The sequence below is a fragment of the Oncorhynchus mykiss genome, chromosome 12, assembly GCF_057628025.1.
Source record: "Oncorhynchus mykiss isolate SJ-2025 chromosome 12, ASM5762802v1, whole genome shotgun sequence".
Taxonomy (NCBI): domain Eukaryota; kingdom Metazoa; phylum Chordata; class Actinopteri; order Salmoniformes; family Salmonidae; genus Oncorhynchus; species Oncorhynchus mykiss.
The window spans coordinates 58,401,326-58,423,742 of NC_143033.1; the positions used below are offsets into that span (position 1 = coordinate 58,401,326).

General features: G+C 41.6%; 1 protein-coding gene across 1 annotated transcript in view; it reads left to right on the top strand.

Moving 5' to 3' along the window:
• Positions 1 to 21,354, top strand: part of LOC110537838 (peripheral-type benzodiazepine receptor-associated protein 1) — a 174,203-nt gene extending 152,849 nt beyond the window's left edge. Inside the window, exons 26-31 of the mRNA XM_036937863.2 lie at positions 4,770 to 4,838; positions 5,379 to 5,426; positions 10,281 to 10,393; positions 18,071 to 18,142; positions 18,447 to 18,575; positions 19,524 to 21,354. Coding sequence (XP_036793758.2) covers positions 4,770 to 4,838; positions 5,379 to 5,426; positions 10,281 to 10,393; positions 18,071 to 18,142; positions 18,447 to 18,575; positions 19,524 to 19,877 — 785 coding nt within the window. The 3' untranslated portion in view covers positions 19,878 to 21,354. The remainder of the gene's footprint in view (positions 1 to 4,769; positions 4,839 to 5,378; positions 5,427 to 10,280; positions 10,394 to 18,070; positions 18,143 to 18,446; positions 18,576 to 19,523) is intronic.
• Positions 21,355 to 22,417: the final 1,063 nt, after the last annotated feature.

Genomic DNA, 22,417 nt, shown 5'->3' on the forward strand with positions numbered 1-22,417 from the left:
AACAAAACTGGCCAAATTGCACTATTTGATTAAATTCAAAATGCGAAGAAAATATATAATCTGAGGGGTATCCTACTGAGCAAGCAAGATCTACTCAGGGTTTTCTAAAGCTAACCAGCTTCAAGTAGCCTCACATTCCAGCTCAGGCTTCATCCATATACACGCCGCTAACTCTAGCAGGCTTGTAACTGCACGTGCATATCCCACGTGGTTAGTCGAACACCGAACTCTTCATTGAGACAATGCTGAAGCATTTATTAATGGGAAAGTCAGTGCCACGTTTTAATTTGTGCCGAAATCAAAATGAAGCAAAAGTTATCTTGCAAATTCAAAAGGCTATGGTGTGAAATGGTCTTTTAGAAATGCCTTCTTCTCTTTGGTGTGCTTATCAATGCATGAGCACCTTGTTTCCCACTCCTATCGATAAAATAATTGTATTAGAGGTCGACCGATTATGATTTTTCAATGCCGATACCGATTATTGGAGGACCAATAAAAGCCCAGACCGATTAATCGGGCGATTTATTATTATTTTTTTTAATTTTTTTTTCATATATATTTTTTATTTGTAATAATGACAATTACAACAATACTGAATGAACACTTTTATTTTAACTTAATATAATACATCAATAAAATCAATTTAGCCTCAAATAAATAATGAAACATGTTCAATTTGGTTTAAATAATGCAAAAACAAAATGTTGGAGAAGAAAGTAAAACTGCAATATGTGCCATGTAAAAAAGCTAACGTTTAAGTTCCTTGCTCAGAACGTGAGAAGGTATGAAAGCTTTTAACATTAGTCTTCAATATTCCCAGGTAAGAAGTTTAGGTTGTAGTTATTATAGGAATTATAGGACTATTTCTCTCTATATCATTTGTATTTCATATACCTTTGACTATTGGATGTTCTTTTAGGCACTATAGTATTGCCAGTGTAACAGTATAGCTTCTGTCCCTCTCCTCGCCTCGAACCAGGGACCCTCTGCACACATCAACAACAGCGACCCTCGAAGCATCGTTACCCATCGCTCCACAAAAGCCGCGGCCCTTGCAGAGCAAGAGGAACAACTACTTCAAGGTCTCAGAGCAAGTGACGTCACTGATTGAAACACTATTAGCGCGCTCCCCGCAAACTAGCTAGCCATTTCATTTCGGCTACACCAGTCTAAATCTCGGGAGTTGATAGGCTTGAAGTCATAAACAGCTCAAAGCTTGAAGAGCTGCTGGCAAATGCAGGAAAGTGCTGTTTGAATGAATGCTTACAAGCCTGCTGCTGCCTACCACTGCTCAGTCAGACTGCTATATCAAATCATAGACTTAATTATAACATAATAACACACAGAAATACGAGCCTTAGGTCATTAATATGGTCAAGTCCGGAAACTATCATTTCGAAAACAAAACGTTTCTTTCAGTGAAATTCGGAACCGTTCCGTATTTTATCTAACGGGTGGCATCCCTAAGTCTAAATATTACTGTTACATTGCACAACCTTCAATGTTATGTCATAATTATGTACAATTCTGGCAAATTAATTACGGTCTTTGTTAGGAAGAAATGGTCTTCACACAGTTCGCAACGAGCCAGGCGGCCCAAACTGCTGCATATACCCTGACTGTGCTTGCACAGAACGCCAGAGAAGTGACACAATTTCCCTACTTAAAAGAAATTCATGTTAGCAGGCAATATTAACTAAATATGCAGGTTTAAAAATATATACTTGTGTATTGATTTTAAAGAAAGGCATTGATGTTTATGGTACATTAGGTACATTGGTGCAACGACAGTGCTTTTTTTCGCAAATGCGCTTGTTAAATCATCACCCGTTTGGCGAAGTAGGCTGTGATTCGATGAGAAATTAACAGGCACCGCATCGATTATATGCAACGCAGGACAAGCTAGATAAACTAGTACTATCATCAACCATGTGTAGTTAACCAGTGATTATGTTAAGATTGATTGTTTTTTATAAGATAAGTTTAATGCTAGCTAGCAACTTACCTTGGCTCCTTGCTGCACTCGCGTAACAGGTAGTCAGCCTGCCACGCAGTCTCCTCGTGGAGTGCAATGTAATCGGCCATAATCGGTGTCCAAAAATGGCAATTACCGATTGTTATGAAAACATGAAATCGGCCCTAATTAATCGTCCATTCCGATTAATCGGTCGACCTCTAAATTGTATCATAATAATTGTATTTGTCATACGAAAGTTTTACTGTGCGTGAAGTTTAAAATGTTTTCTGTCATTACTAAATGACTTGGTGTTTTAACATTTCACTATTTTTTTTTTACACACAAAAAAATATTTGATACAAAAATGATTTAATCTGTCTTTCTCAAATGAAGGGGATGATAATGCAATCTTTGCAAGAGGGAGGGAATCTGATTTTATTGGTCCTCTGATACTTCATTCAGGATAAGTAGAGTTATCCCTGAGTTAGCCTGCCCCGGAGCAGGTTTGTTCTGGAGGATTCGTTACCATAGAAATATACATTGGGGAGAACAAGTATTTGATACACTGCCGATTTTGCAGGTTTTCCTACTTACAAAGCATGTAGAGGTCTGTAATTTTTATCAAAGGTACACTTGAACTGTGAGAGACGGAATCTAAAAAAATCCAGAAAATCACATTGTGTGATTTTTAAGTAATTAATTTGCATTTTATTGCATGACATAAGTATTTGATACATCAGAAAAGTAGAACTTAATATTTGGTACAGAAACCTTTGTTTGCAATTACAGAGATCATACGTTTCCTGTAGTTCTTGACCAGGTTTGCACACACTGCAGCAGGGATTTTGGCCCACTCCTCCATACAGACCTTCTCCAGATGCTTCAGGTTTCGGGGCTGTTGCTGGACAATACGGACTTTCAGCTCCCTCCAAAGATTTTCTATTGGGTTCAGGTCTGGAGACTGGCTAGGCCACTCCAGGACCTTGAGATGCGTCTTACAGAGCCACTCCTTAGTTGCCCTGGCTTGGTGTTTCGGGTCGTTGTCATGCTGGAAGACCCAGCCACGACCCATCTTCAATGCTCTTACTGAGGTAAGGAGGTTGTTGGCCAAGATCTCACGATACATGGCCCCATCCATCCTCCCCTCAGTACGGTGCAGTCGTCCTGTCCCCTTTGCAGAAAAGCATCCCCAAAGAATGATGTTTCCACCTCCATGCTTCACGGTTGGGATGGTGTTCTTGGGGTTGTTCTCATCCTTCTTCTTCCTCCAAACATGGCGAGTGGAGTTTAGACCAAAAAGCTCTTTTTGTCTCATCAGACCACATGACCTTCTCCCATTCCTCCTCTGGATCATCCAGATGGTCATTGGCAAACTTCAGACGGGCCTGGACATGCGCTGGCTTGAGCAGGGGGACCTTGCGTGCGCTGCAGGATTTTAATCCATGACGGCGTAGTGTGTTACTAATGGTTTTCTTTGAGACTGTGGTCCCAGCTCTCTTCAGGTCATTGGCCAGGTTCTGCCGTGTAGTTCTGGGCTGATCCCTCACCTTCCTCATGATCATTGATGCCCCACGAGGTGAGATCTTGCATGGAGCCCCAGACCGAGGGTGATTGACCGTCATCTTGAACTTCTTCCATTTTCTAATAATTGCGCCAACATTTGTTGCCTTCTCACCAAGCTGCTTGCCTATTGTCCTGTAGCTCATCCCAGCCTTGTGCAGGTCTACAATTTTATCCCTGATGTCCTTACACAGCTCTCTGGTCTTGGCCATTGTGGAGAGGTTGGAGTCTGTTTGATTGAGTGTGTGGACAGGTGTCTTTTATACAGGTAACAAATTCAAACAGGTGCATTTAATACAGGTAATGAGTGGAGAACAGGAGGGCTTCTTAAAGAAAAACTAACAGGTCTGTGAGAGCCGGAATTCTTACTGGTTGGTAGGTGATCAAATACTTATGTCATGCAATAAAATGCTAATTAATTTTATTTTATACTTAAAAATCATACAATGTGATTTTCTGGATTTTTGTTTTAGATTCCGTCTCTCACAGTTGAAGTGTACCTATGATAAAAATTACAGACCTCTACATGCTTTGTACGTAGGAAAACCTGCAAAATCGGCAGTATATCAAATACTTGTTCTCCCCACTGTACCTGACTAGAAAGTGAGCCACATTCGTATGACTGGTTATCCCACATTGAACTCAGAGTTAACCAAAGTTACCTCACTGTCTCTTCAAAATTGATTCGTAGGATACCCCTCTGTAGTTCAGCCGATCTGCTTTGTATGCTCTCGTAGTTTGTCTTCACTTAGACTTGATTGTGTCACTGACTGTTTTAGGATAATCATCCCAGCTTCAGCTTTTGCCAAGCCTAATTCTCTTAGTTTTTCATCGACTCTGTGTCATGCAAATCACTTTAGTTAGTGTAATAAGCTCTGGGAGCTAATTGCTTTGGACCCCCACATACACACACACAGGCGCACACACACACCCTCAGGAACCACACACAGCATTACCCACCCTGCCAACTAGATCAAGCTGACAAACAATGTGCTTCTATTTCCAGCTTATCGTTCCCCCACAATGATCTCTGCAGATGTTTTAGCCCTTTCACTTCCACTTGGTCTCACCTGCTGTGTTCTGTTCGCTTTTTATTATTATTGGTTGGTTGGTTTTTAAAATGGCTTTTTACGGCCTTCAAAACTCATTCTGTCTCTTGTCTGGTCTGCTTCTTCACGATTTGGTGTCTCTGTCTGTCTGTGTTTTTCTTTATGGTTTCAAATTTGGTTTCCCTTTTTAAAACTCCATAAAGGCACTCGCTCACATGCAAAGCTTCCGCGTCGGCCTGTCCCACCGCCGAAACCGAGACGATCCAAGAAAGGTGTGTCTCGCTGTCGCTGCTGACTGGCTTTCTCTCTCTCCTTTCTCCTTTCCTCTTGCCCACTCTTCCCTTGGTCTGCCTTTTTTTCTCTCTCTATCACACTCCTTCTTGCTCACTGACCAGAGGGGATTTGTGGATTCACAGTATTAAATATACAGAACATTATAATGATCTGCCATAGACTGAGATGTAGTAGGTCGTTTTTTTGTTGTTGAAAATTAGGCCTAACACTTTTATTAATGCACTTATATGCATGGTTAAAGCATTTGGATATAGGAGATGCCATAGTTTCAGTGCGGTCCCACTCTTCAGCATCCCCTCTGATCTCCTCCATCTATCTGTGCCTCTGTCTACTCCTGTGTGACTGTCTGATATCATATCTGGCCTCAGGCTGCTCTCTCTAGGGTTGGCTTTGGTTTCTACGTTTTGATTTGGTTGTACTACTGAGTGTGTCAGAGCCAATTAGGACCAGAGTGAAATGCTTTAACCTGCTTCTCTCTCCCCACCCTACCCCACTCCCATCCCTATCTACTCTTCCAGTTGAGTCTACTGCAATGAGGGAGGATAGCTTAGAATCCTCCAGTCAAGGTTTGTAATGTATCCATCATTGGCTCTCTCTCTTTCTGCCTCACAAGCATGAAGGGACGCCCTCTCTAGCATCGACTGAAAACCTGCATGTATTAGACAAGATACACATGACATCATCATTATGAGACCTCTCTAAACCTTTCTCTAACTGCTCTAGCCTCCACCTGATACCTGCAAGTGAGTCGATCCATGAAATGAGTACCTTTTGGGTAGTGTAACTTTGTGCAAAAAAACATTCACCAATTGTTTACATTCTGCCATCAAGAGCACATGTTCAATAAAAAACATGTTTTCCCATTTATATAGTAAGTGTCAAATAAAGTAACATAGTCATCTTTCATCTTAAATCAGCCAGAAATCGCCTTGCGTCTGGGGGAATAGAATATTGTTATGTGTAACAGGAATCACACAAAAATGTAAGTTGTTATAACATGTTTAGCCTGTCTATCTATGGGTAACAGGGTTGATGTCTTTTGCTTGACCAAAACACCAGGAAATGTCCAAAAGGAGTAGAACCAGCTCACCTGCTTCGACACCAATAATGTGTATAAACCGTGGATTGCTGATGCTATGTAATGGCCAATGAGAAGCTTGAAGCCACTGTACGCAATATTAGCACTCCCCAGAAGGAGCAGTCCTCCATAGGAATTAATTCTACAGTATTTCAATAAAATGTTTCAAGGACAAAATTATATGTACAATGAACAAAAATAAAAATGCAACACGTAAACTGTTGGTCCCATCTTTCATGAGCTGAAATAAATGATCCCAAATTTGTTTACATCGCTCTTAGTGAGCAATTCTTCTTTGCCAAGATAATCCATCCATCTGGTGTGGCATATCAAGAGACTGATTAAACAGCATGATCATTACACAGGTGGACCTTGTGCTGGAGACAACAAAAGGCCACTCTAAAATGTGCAGTTTTGTCACACAACACAATGCCAGAATTGGCAATTGGTCTGTTGACTGCAGGATTGTCCACCAGAACTGTTGCCAGGGAATTGAATGTTAATTTCTCTACCATAAGCCGCCTCCAACGTTGTTTTAAAGAATTTGACAGTACGTCCAACCGGCCTCACAACTGCAGACCACGTGTATGGCGTTGTGTGGGAGAGCGGTTTGCTGATGTCAACACTGAACAGAGTGCCCCATAGTGATGATGGGGTTATGGTATGGGCAGGCATAAGCTACGGATAACAAACACAATTGCCTTTTATCGATGGGAATTTGAATGCACAGTGATACCGTAATGAGATCCTAAGGCCCATTGTTGTGCCTCCATCACCTCATGTTTCAGCATGGTAATGCACGGCCCCATCTGTACACAATTCCTGGAAGCTGAAAATGTCCCAGTTCTTCCATGGCCTGCATACTCACCTGACATGTCACCCGTTGAGCATGTTTGGGATGCTCTATGACCGTGTGTTCCAGTTCCCGCCAATATCCAGCAATTTCAAACAGCCATTGAGGTATGGGACAGCATTCCACAGGCCACAATCAACAGCCTGATCATCTCAATGCGAAGGAGATGTGTTTCAGTAGGCGAACAACAAGTGGCAACCTAGCTAATACTTACAAGGATTCCTAAATCATTGCTAAGAATAATGAACATGACTGCAGTTTCTACTGGTCATTGTTTTTTCAGGCTTGTTGTATTGGTGCTAGCTAGGTACCCCAGAAGTTGCTGTCGAACAAATTATGCTTTATTACCAACATGCATCGTTCGTGGCCGGTGTTTGCATGTTTGCAGACTTTTTTTGTACTACTTTGACAGTGCTACTGTATCCTTTTTGATGCACAAAGACCCAAACGGCGTTCCATAGTATGTATGTATTATGTATGTCGTGAAGCTAATAGCAGTGACGCTATTACTGTGTAACTCCGGTAGGGCAACATCTGAAAAATAGTGCACTTGGTAGTGTGTACCGGTGCTTGACCAGTCGGCGAAAGCCAACATCACCCACAACAGAGAACGGTTGATTGTCAAGGGCAATGAATTCCATTATCTTGGCTTTAATGGATTTCGCCTTTGAGTTGTCTCGCTGAAATGTTCTTACTGTTTCATATGACTGCTCGACTTGTTGACTGCTTGATCCACACAGCAGACATTGTGGGCTAGGTTAGGAATGCTGTGTTGCACGTGTAGCGCAAAATTTTATGTGGCGTCATTACGTCATGTACCAACGTTATATAGGTATGCATGGCAGCTTTGACATCGGTTTTTAGCATCGGCGTTAAACTAGATACCGATGTTGGCATTTTTAGCTAATATCGGCCAATTCCGATATGTTCACCGATATATCATGCATCCCTAAAAATATATATATTTTATGGAATAATATTGTTTTTATATATAATTTTTGTAACTGTTATTTTCAGTTCATTTGATATAATTTAAAAGTGTGCATTAAGATGTCTATAATGGAAAATGCTTGTCATACAAATGTAGACATTAATACAAGCAATTCCTTAGCTTCCAAACAACTAGGGCTTTACAGTGATTGTGAAAACTTGGAGAAATGTTATGGTTAAGTGGGTTAAAATATTCCTATAAGTAACAGAGGCTGCCCAGGGGCACGTCAAAATGCTGAATTTGGCACTAGAAAGTCTTAATTCATATAAAATATCTGATTTATCGAATGTTCCATGTATTCTATATTACAGGACACTTCATTTAATATATATAACCATCTTTTAAAATTCAATATTGGTGCACAATTTCTACTTACAATATCAAAGGGACTCTAACGGACTCATTTTGTTGAACGACCCATGCATTACACTTGACGACATCATTAACATGAGACCTCTCTAAATCTGTCTCATGCCTTATCCTGCTGCCACCAAGGTCTGTCTGTGTTTCTCCTATATTAATCCTATATTAATTTAGCAGTGGCGTACCGCCACTCCCAATAAGAATTATACAAATAATTAACATTTCTGCCGAGACAAGCTTTCAACATCAGAGTGACATCAAGTTACAGATCTTCCTCAGATTCTCATCAGGTCATCCGAAAAACCTTCAAGGTAACTAGCTAGATAGCTTGTAATCCTGGAAGTGAAGCCAACTCTGTTAATAGATGTATGTACAGTGCCTTCGGACCCCTTGACTTTTCCCACATTTTGTTACATTACAGGCGTATTCTAAAATGGATGAAATTAAAAATATCCTCATCAATCAGGTTTTTAGAAATGTTTGCAAATTGATTGAAAATAAAAAACAGATACCTTATTTACATAAGTATTCAAACCCTTTGCTATGAGACTAGAAATTGAGCTCAGGTGCATCCTGTTTCCTTTAGATATTTTTACAACTTGATTGAAGTCCACCTGTGGTAAATTCAATTAATTTGACATGATTTGTAAAGGCACACAGCTGTCTATATAAGGTCCCACAGTTGACAATGCATGTCAGAGCAAAAACCAAGCCATGAGGTTGAAGGAATTGTCCGTAGAGCTTTGAAACAGGATTGTGTTGATGTACAGTTCTGGGGAAGGGTACCAAAAATGAAGGTTCCCAAGAACACAATGGCCTCCATCATTCTTTAATGGAAGAAGTTTGTAACCACCACTACTTTGCTAGAGCTGGCCGCCAGGCCAAACTAAGCAATCGGGGGAGAAGAGCCTTGGTCAGGGAGGTGACCAAGAACCCTGCTGGTCACTCTGACAGAGCTCCAGAGTTCCTCTGTGAAGATGGGAGAACCTTCCAGAAGGACAACCATCTCTGCAGCACTCCACCAATCAGGCCTTTATGGTAGAGTGACCAGAGGGAAGCCAGTCCTCAGTAAAAGGCACATGACAGCCCGCTAGGAGGACTCTGACCATGAGGAACTTGAACATCTCTGGAGAGACCTGAAAATAGCTGTGCAGCTACGCTCCCCATCTAACCTGACAGAGCTTGAGAGGATCTGCAGAGAAGAATGTGAGAAACTCCCCAAATACAGGTGCGCCAAGCTTGTAGTGTCATACCCAAGAAGACTCGAGGCTGTAATCGCTGCCAAAGGTGCTTCAACAAAGTACTAAGTAAAGGGTCTGAATACTTCTGTGATATTTCCGTTTTTTTTTTTTTATACATTTGCAAACATTTGTAATAACCTGTTTTTGCTTTGTCATTATGGGATATTGTTTGTAGATTGAGGGGGACATTTTTGATAATAAGGCTGTAACAAAATGTGGAAAAAGTGAAGGGGTCAGAAATATTTTCCGAATGCACTATAATAATTGTTAGCTAAAATACAGTAACGTTACACTAGCTAAATCATTTTTGGGGTTAATATAGACTTGACTGGGGATGTCATTGAAATTAAATTAAACTGTCCTTGATTTTCCCCCCTCACCCCCTCCTCCTCGCTACTTCTGCCACCACAGCTGGAAATTAAACTTAGGGGAAACATTGTCTGCTTGCCTGGTGGTGATAATGATGATGATGATCTCCTTAAATGCATTTCCCTCTTCTCCATCTCCATTATCCTCCTAACCCTGTTTAATTTTATTTTCTAAGTGACATCACTACATGAACTCTCATGTCTTTTCATGTTTTGCACTTACAGTTCACTAACTGTCGAGTGAAAACAGGCTAAACTGGCGTGACTCTTATGTGACCCTCACCATCTTGCTTGCCTGCAAGGAAATGGGCCAAAAACATCATCATCAAAGCCAACCACTGCTATTGTTAATCTTTTAATCTTGGTTTTCCCTGTGATGGTGTGAAGCTAGCTATGCACTGCATGATTCTGAGTTACTATGAACTGCATGCTGACATGGAGGTTCAAATGAACAGGGTGTGCCACTCAGAAATTGTAAAAAATCTGGTCCGAAATTTGACTCTGTATTTCTGTGTTGGATCGACAGATCCCAGCCAGTCTGGTGTTGCCATGGCGAACCCAGCAGGTCCCGTTCCTCGCAGGATGAAGGCCATCTTTGACTACGACCCTCGAGAGAGTTCTCCCAACGCTGACATTGAGGTAAGCGACATGATAGTCCCTGTAACAAAAAAGGCTTGTGCTATAGTAACATTTTTAAAAGAGCAAAGTACACATTTCTGATTCAATTGACAATAAAGCTGTAACAATAGCGTTCTATTGTTTGCAATGTTCCCCGGAACTGCCGTGCAGAAGAAAGATCAGTTGATGCTGAGAAGCAGAAGATTGAACTTCACTCAACTTTCTAGAGTTTTCTCTGTTAGTTAACACCTATCAATATTTCCTTTTACTGTGGGAAATGTGATCGAATCAATGCAATATATTAGACACTTTGAATGCAACGTACAGTACCAAAACAAAATGAACTATCCAAGAGATTTTGTTGTAGGCAAAGCACATTGGAGTAGGATTCTATTGCATTGACAGGCACGACTCAGGCCCGTATTCTCCAGTGTGCCATAACCAATCAGAGCTGCACTAGGCCTATATGCAAACAGAACATTGCCATATATTGATCTGTGCCATTCACTTTGAACTGGACTGTGTTTATAGCATGAGCAGTCGTGAGTGGATGTGCTTGTTAGAGATCCAAGCGAGAGCTACAAGTAGCAACGTGTGCACATTTGTTCATATAATTTGCTAGTTAGTGAGTTATTAGCCCAGTTATAGTTCACTCCCCTGCAACGGGGGAGTGATTGCTTCCGACAAGAACACTAAACGTGCATTTCTAGCCATCTTTGAAAAGTTTTGTAAAGAGCGTTTTTTTGTCTTAAAGGGGTATTATTGTATTTTGAGACAGGTTTGAATAAGCTAAGTAGCCAATAGGCAGAGGGTAGCATAATTAGTCTGATTCTCTGTAATAATGGTATGGGAATAATGATGTGTTTTATTTTGTGAAGTGGTTTCTTGCATCAAACAACACAAAATGTTCAGCCACCTTGTCTGAAGGACAAGTGGAAAAACAGATAAACAAGTCTCATGGAATGTAGACCTACATTGAACACCACACATTGGCTGCTACTGTAGGTTGAATAATAGAACAGCTATTTCCATGTTAAAATGTTATGGAATATATTTTTTCCATTGTTTTTGATGGTAGGCCATTCTGGTTGGCCTACATTATGATCAAATAGTCACAGTAGCCTACTTGACCACTGTTAAAACTGTAACTTAACGAGGGTACTGCCTACTATAGTCCTATTGTAACCATTGACACCCAAATAGCTGCCAACTTGATCCATGGCTTGATCCATAAACTTGTATCCCAGGCTGAGACAGAGTCACCTGAAGCAGTAAAGCTAATTGTGGGAAAATGTAACATGTGCATTCTATCTGAACATTTACCATCATACCAGCAATATGTTACATGTTCTACCCAAAATTAAGCCTGTCTGGACCTCTGTTATGGTAACATCCCAGGTGCGTATTTTTCCAAGGCACTACCCAATCTTGGGGGTTCAGCTCATCCCAGTCTACAAACCGTGTTTGCAGTGAGAGAAGGCTAAAAAGGTGGAGATTGAAAGCTGGACTCGTGAAGCTACTAAAGCCCTGCAGGACTGTTTTGAGTCCACTGACTGGGTGGTCCTGATGGACAGCGCTGATGACCTGGAAGGGGCAGCGGATACTGTCTCTGAGTACATTAGTTTCTGTGAGGATCTCGTTATTCCCAAAAATAAAGTCAACATGTTCCACAATAATACATTGTGGGTAACTCTGGAATTAAAAGGGCTCCTCAATCAGAAAAAAACAAGTGTTTAAATCAGGTGTCAGTAAAGGGGAAAGGAAAAATCTTCAGAGGCAACTCAAAAGCAAAATCAAGAAGTGCAAGGCAGCCAACACAGACACATTAGAAAACCTTTTCAAGGACAGTAGGAAAGCCTGGCAAGGGCTACAAACCAATAACATTGTATGACCGTCAAATGATCTTACTTTTGCAAATTATTTGAACAGTTTCTATTATAGGTTTGACGTGTGATTTTACATCGCAGAGAAAAGTCTCCTTTGACAGTATAGACAGCATACCAGCTGTTGATTTACAGATCTCTGTGAATGACGTCAAGCAATACTTTCAACGTGTCAACCCACGAAAATCATATGGTCCAGACGGCATTAGCAACAAGGCACTTCAGGCATGCGCAGACCAGCTCGCATTACCGTTCCAGAAGCTGTTCCAGCTGTCACTGGACAGTGGGATAATTCCAGACTTATGGAATAAGTTGCTGATTGTCCCAGTAGCTAAAAACAACAGGCCAAAAGAAAATAACGATTTACGCCCTGTAGCCTTGACATCTTGACCTATGACATTTTTTGAAAAAACAAATTCTCTCTGGTTTCTCATCCCAATTAGATCCAAACCAATTTGCCTACCGTGTCTCCAGGGGTGTTGATGATGCGTTACTGGTCATGTTGAACAATATCTACAAACATTAAGAAAAGGCAAATAGCCTAGAGAAAATGTTATTCATTGACTTCAGTAGCGCGTTTAACACCATCCAACCACACCTACTGGTAGATAATCTGGTGAATTTAGGTGTCAACTCTCTACTGATCAAGTGGATTAATAGTTTCCTTGTGAACTGTACTCAACAAGTGAAGTTTAACTCCGCCATCTCTACATCTAGAACGGTTAATGCAGAAGCCCCTCAAGGTTGCGTACTTTCACCAATACTGTACACACTGTACACAAATGATTGTCAAGCCTCTGACTCAGCCCACAAATGTGACTCACCGCCTTATGTAGCAACATTTGAATTTCATTTTTTTTTTTACATTGGATAAAAGTAGTAATAATAAACTGCATTTGAGGAAGTAATGGGAAAGTAATTCTGCTTTGAAAGTTGATCAACTTGTAAACTCACTTTTGAGAAAATTGTGGTATTACTATTGGAGAGCCGTTGTGTCTACACCCATTCAGCATTGTTGACAGCCTCTTAAGCCTTAGCTCCACCCATCTCTTTAAGGGTTGATCCGTGCGTTCTGTACTAACTTTCCAGCTACTTCCAGACATCTAAGAGAGCAAGAACAGCTCACTGAACATTACTCACCTTAGTAGAGCTGGTTAGGCTGTTATGTTATCCAGAATGTTGGTGACTGCAACTGTGCTGTCAGATTGTCCATTCGTAAATTCAGAGCGCACACTGGATGCTCTGGCCAATAAGTAGTGTTGTTCCGAAAGCTCTGACCTCACAATGACAGTCAAGCACCCAAGCTAACTGGCTAACATTGGCTAGTTACTTCCAGACACATAATGAGAGTGTTCTCTCACTCTGACCATTTTACTCCCCCTAGCAGAGCTGGTTAGGCAAATTTCATGTTATCCACAGCGTTGGTGACTGTAATTGTGCTGCTGGCAACAATTTAATTACGCTTTATTGCCGACGTTTACTGACACTGGACATATTCAACGGGTGTTGAGCGTTCAAAAATTAATCAGTTATTCTGTGCTCTGGCACACTAAGACGAGAGTATTTTGTTAAGAAATGTAGCTAGATAGCTAGCAATTAATACCAGAGCAAGGTGTAACGTTAGTTAGCAAGCCAGCCAGCTAATGATAGCTAGCTAGCTAACAGTACGCTAAATTGAAATGAAAATACTTTGTCAAAAGTAGAGTGCAGTCTTTGGTTAAGACATGTAGCTAGTTAGCTAGCTAAACAATGGACCAACATCCCCCCCCCCCCCCCCCCCCCCCCCCGCAGCTACTCGCCCAAGCCTCTCCAGGTTCTCCTTTACCCAAATCCAGATAGCAAATGTTCTGAAAGAGCTGCAAAACCTGGACCCGTACAAATCAGCTGGGCTTGACAATCTGGACCCTCTATTTCTGAAACTATGCACCGCCATTGTTGCAACCCCTATTACCAGCCTGTTCAACCTCTTTCATATCGTCTGAGATCCCCAAGGATTGGAAAGCTGCCGCAGTCATCCCCCTCTTCAAAGGGGGAGACACCCTGGACCCAAACTGTTACAGACCTATATCCATCCTGCCCTGCCTATCTAAGGTCTTCAAAAGCCAAGTCAACAAACAGGTCACTGACCATCTCGAATCCCACCGTACCTTCTCCGCTGTGCAATCTGGTTTCCGAGCCGGTCACGGGTCACGGGTGCGGGTCACGGGTGCACCTCAGCCACGCTCAAGGTACTAAACCCCTGCCCCTGAACAGGCAGTTAACCCACTGTTCCTAGGCCGTCATTGAAAATAAGAATGTGTTCTTAACTGACTTGCCTGGTTAAATAAAGGTAAAATAAAAACGATATCATAACCGCCATCGATAAAAGACAGTACTCTGCAGCCGTCTTCATCGACCTGGTCAAGGCTTTCGACTCTGTCAATCACCATATTCTTATCGGCAGACTCAGTAGCCTCAGTTTTTCTAATGACTGCCTTGCCTGGTTCACCAACTACTTTGCAGACAGAGTTCAGTGTGTCAAATCGGAGGGCATGTTGTCCTGTCCTCTGGCAGTCTCTATGGGGGTGCCACAGGGTTCAATTCTCGTGCCGACTCTTTTCTCTGTATATATCAATGATGTTGCTCTTGCTGCGGGCGATTCCCTGATCCACCTCTACGCAGACGACACCATTCTGTATACTTCCGGCCCTTCCTTGGACACTGTGCTATCTAACCTCCAAATGAGCTTCAACGCCATACAACACTCCTTCCGTGGCCTCCAACTGCTCTTAAACGCTAGTAAAACCAAATGCATGCTTTTCAACCGTTTGCTGCCTACACCCGCACGCCCGACTAGCATCACCACCCTGGATGGTTCCGACCTAGAATATGTGGACATCTATAAGTACCTAGGTGTCTGGCTAGACTGTAAACTCTCCTTCCAGACTCATATCAAACATCTCCAATCTAAAATCAAATCTAGTCGGCTTTCTATTCCGCAACAAAGCCTCCTTCACTCACGCCGCCAAACTTACCCTAGTAAAACTGACTATCCTACCGACCCTCGACTTCGGCGATGTCATCTACAAAATAGCTTCCAATACTCTACTCAGCAAACTGGATGCAGTTTATCACAGTGCCATCTGTTTTGTTACTAAAGCACCTTATACCACCCACCACTGCGACCTGTATGCTCTAGTCGGCTGGCCCTCGCTACATATTCGTCGCCAGACCCACTGGCTCCAGGTCATCTACAAGTCCATGCTAGGTAAAGCTCCGTCTTATCTCAGTTCACTGGTCACGATGGCAACACCCACCCGTAGCACGCGCTCCAGCAGGTGTATCTCACTGATCATCCCTAAAGCCAACACCTCATTTGGCCGCCTTTCGTTCCAGTTCTCTGCTGCCTGTGACTGGAACGAATTGCAAAAATCGCTAAAGTTGGAGACTTTTATCTCCCTCACCAACTTCAAACATCTGCTATCTGAGCAGCTAACCGATCGCTGCAGCTGTACATAGTCTATCGGTAAATAGCCCACCCAATTTACCTACCTCATCCCCATACTGTTTATATTTATTTACATTTCTGCTCTTTTGCACACCAGTATCTCTACCTGCACATGACCATCTGATCATTTATCACTCCAGTGTTAATCTGCAAAATTGTAATTATTTGCTTACCTCCTCATGCCTTTTGCACACAATGTATATACTCTTTTTTTTTTTTTTTTTTTTTTCCGCCTATTCCTACTGTGATTTGTTAATTGTTTACTCCATGTGTAACTCTGTGTTGTCTGTTCACACTGCTATGCTTTATCTTGGCCAGGTCGCAGTTGTAAATGAGAACTTGTTCTCAACTAGCCTACCTGGTTAAATAAAGGTGAATTTAAAAAAATTAAAAAAAATCACAACTCCTGACATTACTACCCTGCATGAATCTGCAGGTGGCTAACCAACCAGGTTCTATGGCTATAACTAGTCAAGCAAATGTGTTTGAAATACGAAGAATCATACACATAATGTTAGCTAGCGACCCAGCCAGCTATTGTTAACTAGCTAACAGTACACTTTAAATAAAACCACTTTCTCTCAAAATCTGAAATGTGTAATATCTGAAAATCTAGCTAGCTAGATAGTCTATCTTACCTGTGGTCTGAAATCGGAGTAAGTTAGATAGCCGGAGCAAATTTACCAGCTAGTACGTCTACCAACAGTTGCGGTTACATTCTATTGAAATGCATACTTGCATGGAGTCTTTTGTTAAGACATGTAGCTAGCTAAACAATGGACCATAATCACAACTCATGATGTTACTATCCTGCATGAATCTGCAGGTAGCTAACCAACCAGGTTCTATGGCTTTAATTAGTAAAGCAAATGTGTCTACGAAGAGTAAGATCATACACAATGTTAGCTAGCGACCGAGCCAGCTAACATTAGCTAGCTAACAATACACTTGAAATCACTTTCTGTCAAAATTAGAAACGTGTAATATCTGAAAATGTTGCTTGCTAGACATCTTACCAATATACATCATGGTTGGAAGCATCTCCTGTCTGACTCATGCATGGTGGCCCTTAGTTTGACAATGTAATCCAGACTGGTGTGTTCTCCATCTTCTTAGCTATCATACTCGAATTCCACTGATTTCAAAACTGTTAGCTAGCTAACACATAATGTTAGCTAGCTAACAGTACACTTTAACTTGACATTAGGTTTATGCAGTTTTACTACACGATACATTAATACGCTATACATAAAAATCAGCGTCTGACACGATTACCTAGACATACTGACCAGCTCCAATAGACAGACGCGTGCTATATGGCAGACCAATCCAAACACATCTCTCGGCATGTCCAGCCCACTCATTATCTCAGCCAATCATGGCTAGCAGGAATGTTGCTCGCTTTTTCTGTGGCTAAACCAACTAGGCTCGTAGTTTTTAACAATTTTATTTGTATTTACAGATGGTATACAAGTTTGATATTAAGGCACATGAAAGTAAACATGTTCGAGAAGGCATTTATGCCAATAAAAAATAAAAATGACGTTCAAACAGCCCTCCTGTGAAGTCGTGACTTGCGACATACGCCTACTTTCCTGAATCGGGTCACAAATACTCTCAATTTGCAGATGACACAGCTGTTGTGGGTTTTCTCTACCCAAACCCAAGCCTCTCCTCAAGGTTTTGACAGAGAAATGGCAGTTCGTCCAGTGGAGCGCTTTCTTGAAATAAACGTTAAAAAAACTAAATTGGAAGGAAAAACTCCACTACCCCCTACGAAGATCAATGGGGAATCAGTCGATAGAGTGACCACAATGACCGTGCCTTTGCAAAGATTAAGAAATTGCAACAGAGAAATTTTTTTTCACGCAAACTTAACCATTTTAATGTAGACCGCCATATCTTACATGTTTTAGAAATCTGTTATGCGGAGTGTACTGTCCTTTGGTCTGATATGCGTGATTGGAAACATGCGAGTGCAAGACCAAATCAAGCTTCAGAGCTTGATCAAGACGGCGGGGAGGATAATTCGACAGTTCTCATCCCTTTCACTCAAAACTCTGTCACAGCAGCAGCCGGACAAGGGGAAAGAGACTTCTTCAAAAGAAAATCAAAACAGAGATATATGTGTAATGCATCGTCTGTTGGTCCCTCAAGTATACAGCAAATTACATGTTCAATTTGAATGTGTAGCTATAGCACTTTAATTGAATTACTTTGTGTAGATTCTGTGTTTCCATGTCTTTTTAAGCACATGACCAAATTCATTTCCCCCTGGTGGGATAATAAAGTTAATCTGAATCTGGTCTTCTCTATCGTCCTCTGCAGGCGGAGCTGACCTTCAGTGCCGGGGACGTCATTTATGTGTTTGGTGACATGGACGATGATGGCTTCTTCTATGTAAGTGTACAAGCATACACCTTTTCCAAAGAGAACAATGCAGCTATCTCTCATGTACACAAAAACTCTGAGAAGGTTGTAAGCACTCTCTTTTTTATACCGTTTCAACACTTTAAAGGCATGACAATTTGAATGACAAGGGAAGCTGTTGGATTAGATAGTAGTAACATTAGTTGTTCTTGTAGTAGAACAGTAGTAGTGTTGTAGCTGATGAACAGACAGGCTAGCAGACCGTCTTTTTAGATTGACTACAGTAAAGGTTATATGTGATGTCGGTGTCTAATGTGTATGCGGGTGTTTCCAGGGCGACCTAAACGGACACAAAGGCCTGGTCCCGTCTAACTTCCTGCAGGCTATGCCAGAGGCTCCTCGGAAAGCCCCACCACCTGACCCTCAGCCTCCGCCTCTAGCAGAGCCCAGGAGAGAATTACAGGTGCGTCTGTGTACGGGTTACGCCTATGACACTGTGGATACATGTGTACAGTACATCACCAACTGCTTTGTGGCCAAACACTAATGATGGCCTAATTGCCAAAAATGTTTCTAGCCCGTTGCCTCTCAAAGCACAAATAGAAGCATGAACATTTTTGTGTTTTTGTGAAGGTGGATCCCCCACACAGCATTTGATGTTGCAGAAGACTGCCCATCTTTCTATGCACTTTATTATCGACCATTTTCCAAAATATTCCCTTTTCATTTTGTTTTCATATCTATGCTTTTTTAGTCGTTGTATGCATTTGTCTTTTTTTGGTTGTCTCTATAATTTCCGTTCTGTTTTTACATTTCTTTTCTCCTTCTGTTTCCTGCATGGCCTTTTGCAGAAGCAAAAACGAACTGTGCACTTTAAGACTTGAGCGTAAGTGTCTCTGGGGCGGAAACACCCTCCCAGCAGAGTGCTAGCAACTAGTGCACCCTACTCCCTCCGCCTTGTGCTACTCTTTATCATTATCCTTCCTACCGTACCAGTACTAGTATGTGTAGTGTCCTGTCTTTTGGGTGCCCATGTTCATGAGGTCAGGCCCAGGGTGGTGTGTTGATGGGTTGAGATTTCTGAACATCTGGGTATTCTCCGCTTATCCATTCCCTACCCAACCGTTCTCCTGTATCCCTTGGCCTCCATGATTATTTTTAGACTCCCTGATCTTTAACACGTTTAGCTTTTAGAGAGTCAAATGTTTTCTCTGTTGCGTGTTGATGTTAGTTGAATCAGTTAATGTACACTGTACATTACTGACTCTTAGTAGGATTGTTGTTGATAGTTTGTTACTTAACAGTTTTATTTGGATAGACAGATTCAGTAGAATCCTGATAACAATAAGGAAACAAATGATCAGAAAGTTTTATTTTCTTATACTCTGTTTGCATGGTTTCCCTCCCCAAGGTGAGCCCGAGCACCTCCATGGAGCAGACAACACCAGAGGAGGTTCCACATTCACCCCTACAGACAGGGCTGACTGGCCCAGTCCACACATATATCCACCACCTAGACCTGAATCCATCCGCAGCAGCAGCCATGATAGACCCCTCCATGGACCCTGGCCCAGGTGCATACTATCCCAACCCAGCCCCAAGACAAGCCGCCCCCAGAATCAGCACCTCTCCACCCGACGTTCCACCAGAAAGACCCTCACAAACAGACCAGACAGATGCCTCCCCACCAGGCAAGAAAAAGAAAGGCTTCTTCTCCAAAGGGAAGAAGCTTTTCAAAAAGCTTGGATCCAGCAAGAAGGATTGAAACTTGGGACATTTACCCCCCCCCCCCCCCCTTATTGAAAGCACTTTTACATGTTTGTTATCAGTCTTCGTTGTCTTAGTCTATGTTCATTTAGTTGGAGTGTTCTGTCACTACAGATACACTAACTTGTCCTTGGCCGATATTATACAGCTAAATATACCGCTTCAATGGGCTTTCTTGATAATACCAGCTGTCAATAGAGATCAATAGTAATGGATTTTTTTAAGGCACTAACTCCACTATGGTGTGTAGGACAAAGCCTATGAGGAGATTATTGTTTTTAAATACGTTTTTGTAGGGTTTTAGGATAAATGTTGAAAATAGGATCTGTGGTAAACACAGGCTTAGGAGATCTTATACGTTTTTTTTTAATGAGATCATCTTCATCAGCTAATGTCACTTTTTGTGAACTTTCAAGCATTTATGTTAGGAAAAAAAGCACATTAAGGCTTCATAATTCATAAAGGTTATGTTAACTGACTGATATTATTTCATAGAACAGAAAGTATAAGATCTCCTAAGCTTGTGTTAACCTCAGACCTTATTTTCTGCATTTATTTATCCCAAAACCCTGTTCTTTCCCCATTAATTTTCCCCATAGGAATGGTTGAACAAACCAAAGGTAACTCATTTCCGTTTTTTTGTATTTTAAACACCAGTTTGGTCAGTGAGACCCTCTCTGTCTCATATCAAAAGTATTGTTTTTAACGATAATTGTACACTTTCACTCATTATGAGCTCACTACAGTATAGCTGAATGGAAGTTTAACAACTCCGTCCATTCATTACGATTGACAACCATAAAGTCAGTTATTTTAGATCTTTGTGTTGAAGTGGAGTATGTTTGGTAAATTGTGTTTTTGGTGTGAGGAAGGATGGATTTTATGGCCTCCTGAAGTGTGTAGACAAAGCGAGACTGACGGTGGCGAGACTGAAACCTATCTATGCCTTTCTGTCTAACGTTGGCGCACAGAACTCATACTTGTGTGTGTGTGTGCGTGTGCGCGCGTGTGCGTGCATGTCTGGGCGTGTATGGGGTAATTTCCTGTCACTGTACTTTCATAGTATAGTCCAGGGTCTGTCTTGAGTCTGTCCTTATTCTTTCGGTGTAGATGTTTATTTTCCTCCATTTTAGGAGTGTTGTAAGGACAATGAACACTAAAACGTTTGGAAGTGTTCATTTTATTCTACCATGGTTAACAACTCAACTCATGCACTGTAGCTGCATTGTTTGATCCAGCTGCTCCATCCAGTATAATATGCAGTAATAGTTTTCTGAAGGTGTCCAAATGACAGGCAAAGTTAGTAAATGTAATAAGTTGGTTTTATTTGTGTGTTGTGTTGAATACAGGGCTGGTGTTAAATGTTAATCATTTCTCAGGTTCAACTAGTTTTAGTCACTCAGCTCTGCTCGGTTGAGCCACCTCCTCTCACTAAAATGTGTCTGTTGAACCGCAGAGGGAGATTCTTGCCAAAACATTAGGTGCTTTATCCGTTACTATAACGAGGAGATACCAAGCATGAAACACCAGGGGTGTGTTCATTGGGGTGAAATAGCTCGAAATATACAACATAGTATGTTCTACCTAATAACAGCCTATGTGAGACATGTCTGTTCTATAGGCCACAGTTTTATCTGCAACTTTCTGAACATTGCTTGCGACCCATTGGATTAGCCCCAGCAGAGGGCGGAGTCTAAGCACACCTGACTCCAGACATTGGAGGAGGCAAATCTGGTTTCTTTGATGCTATGAATGTTTTGAGTTTTATTTATGTATTATTTTAATTGTATAGTTCTATCAGTGTTACAAATTACAGTGCCTTGCGAAAGTATTCGGCCCCCTTGAACTTTGCGACCTTTTGCCACATTTCAGGCATCAAACATAAAGATATAAAACTGTATTTTTTTGTGAAGAATCAACAACAAGTGGGACACAATCATGAAGTGGAACGACATTTATTGGATATTTCAAACTTTTTTAACAAATCAAAAACTGAAAAATTGGGCGTGCAAAATTATTCAGCCCCCTTAAGTTAATACTTTGTAGCGCCACCTTTTGCTGCGATTACAGCTGTAAGTCGCTTGGGGTATGTCTCTATCAGTTTTGCACATCGAGAGACTGACATTTTTTCCCATTCCTCCTTGCAAAACAGCTCGAGCTCTGAGGTTGGATGGAGAGCATTTGTGAACAGCAGTTTTCAGTTCTTTCCACAGATTCTCGATTGGATTCAGGTCTGGACTTTGACTTGGCCATTCTAACACCTGGATATGTTTATTTTTGAACCATTCCATTGTAGATTTTGCTTTATGTTTTGGATCATTGTCTTGTTGGAAGACAAATCTCCGTCCCAGTCTCAGGTCTTTTGCAGACTCCATCAGGTTTTCTTCCAGAATGGTCATGTATTTGGCTCCATCCATCTTCCCATCAATTTTAACCATCTTCCCTGTCCCTGTTGAAGAAAAGCAGGCCCAAACCATGATGCTGCCACCACCATGTTTGACAGTGGGGATGGTGTGTTCAGGGTGTTGATCTGTGTTG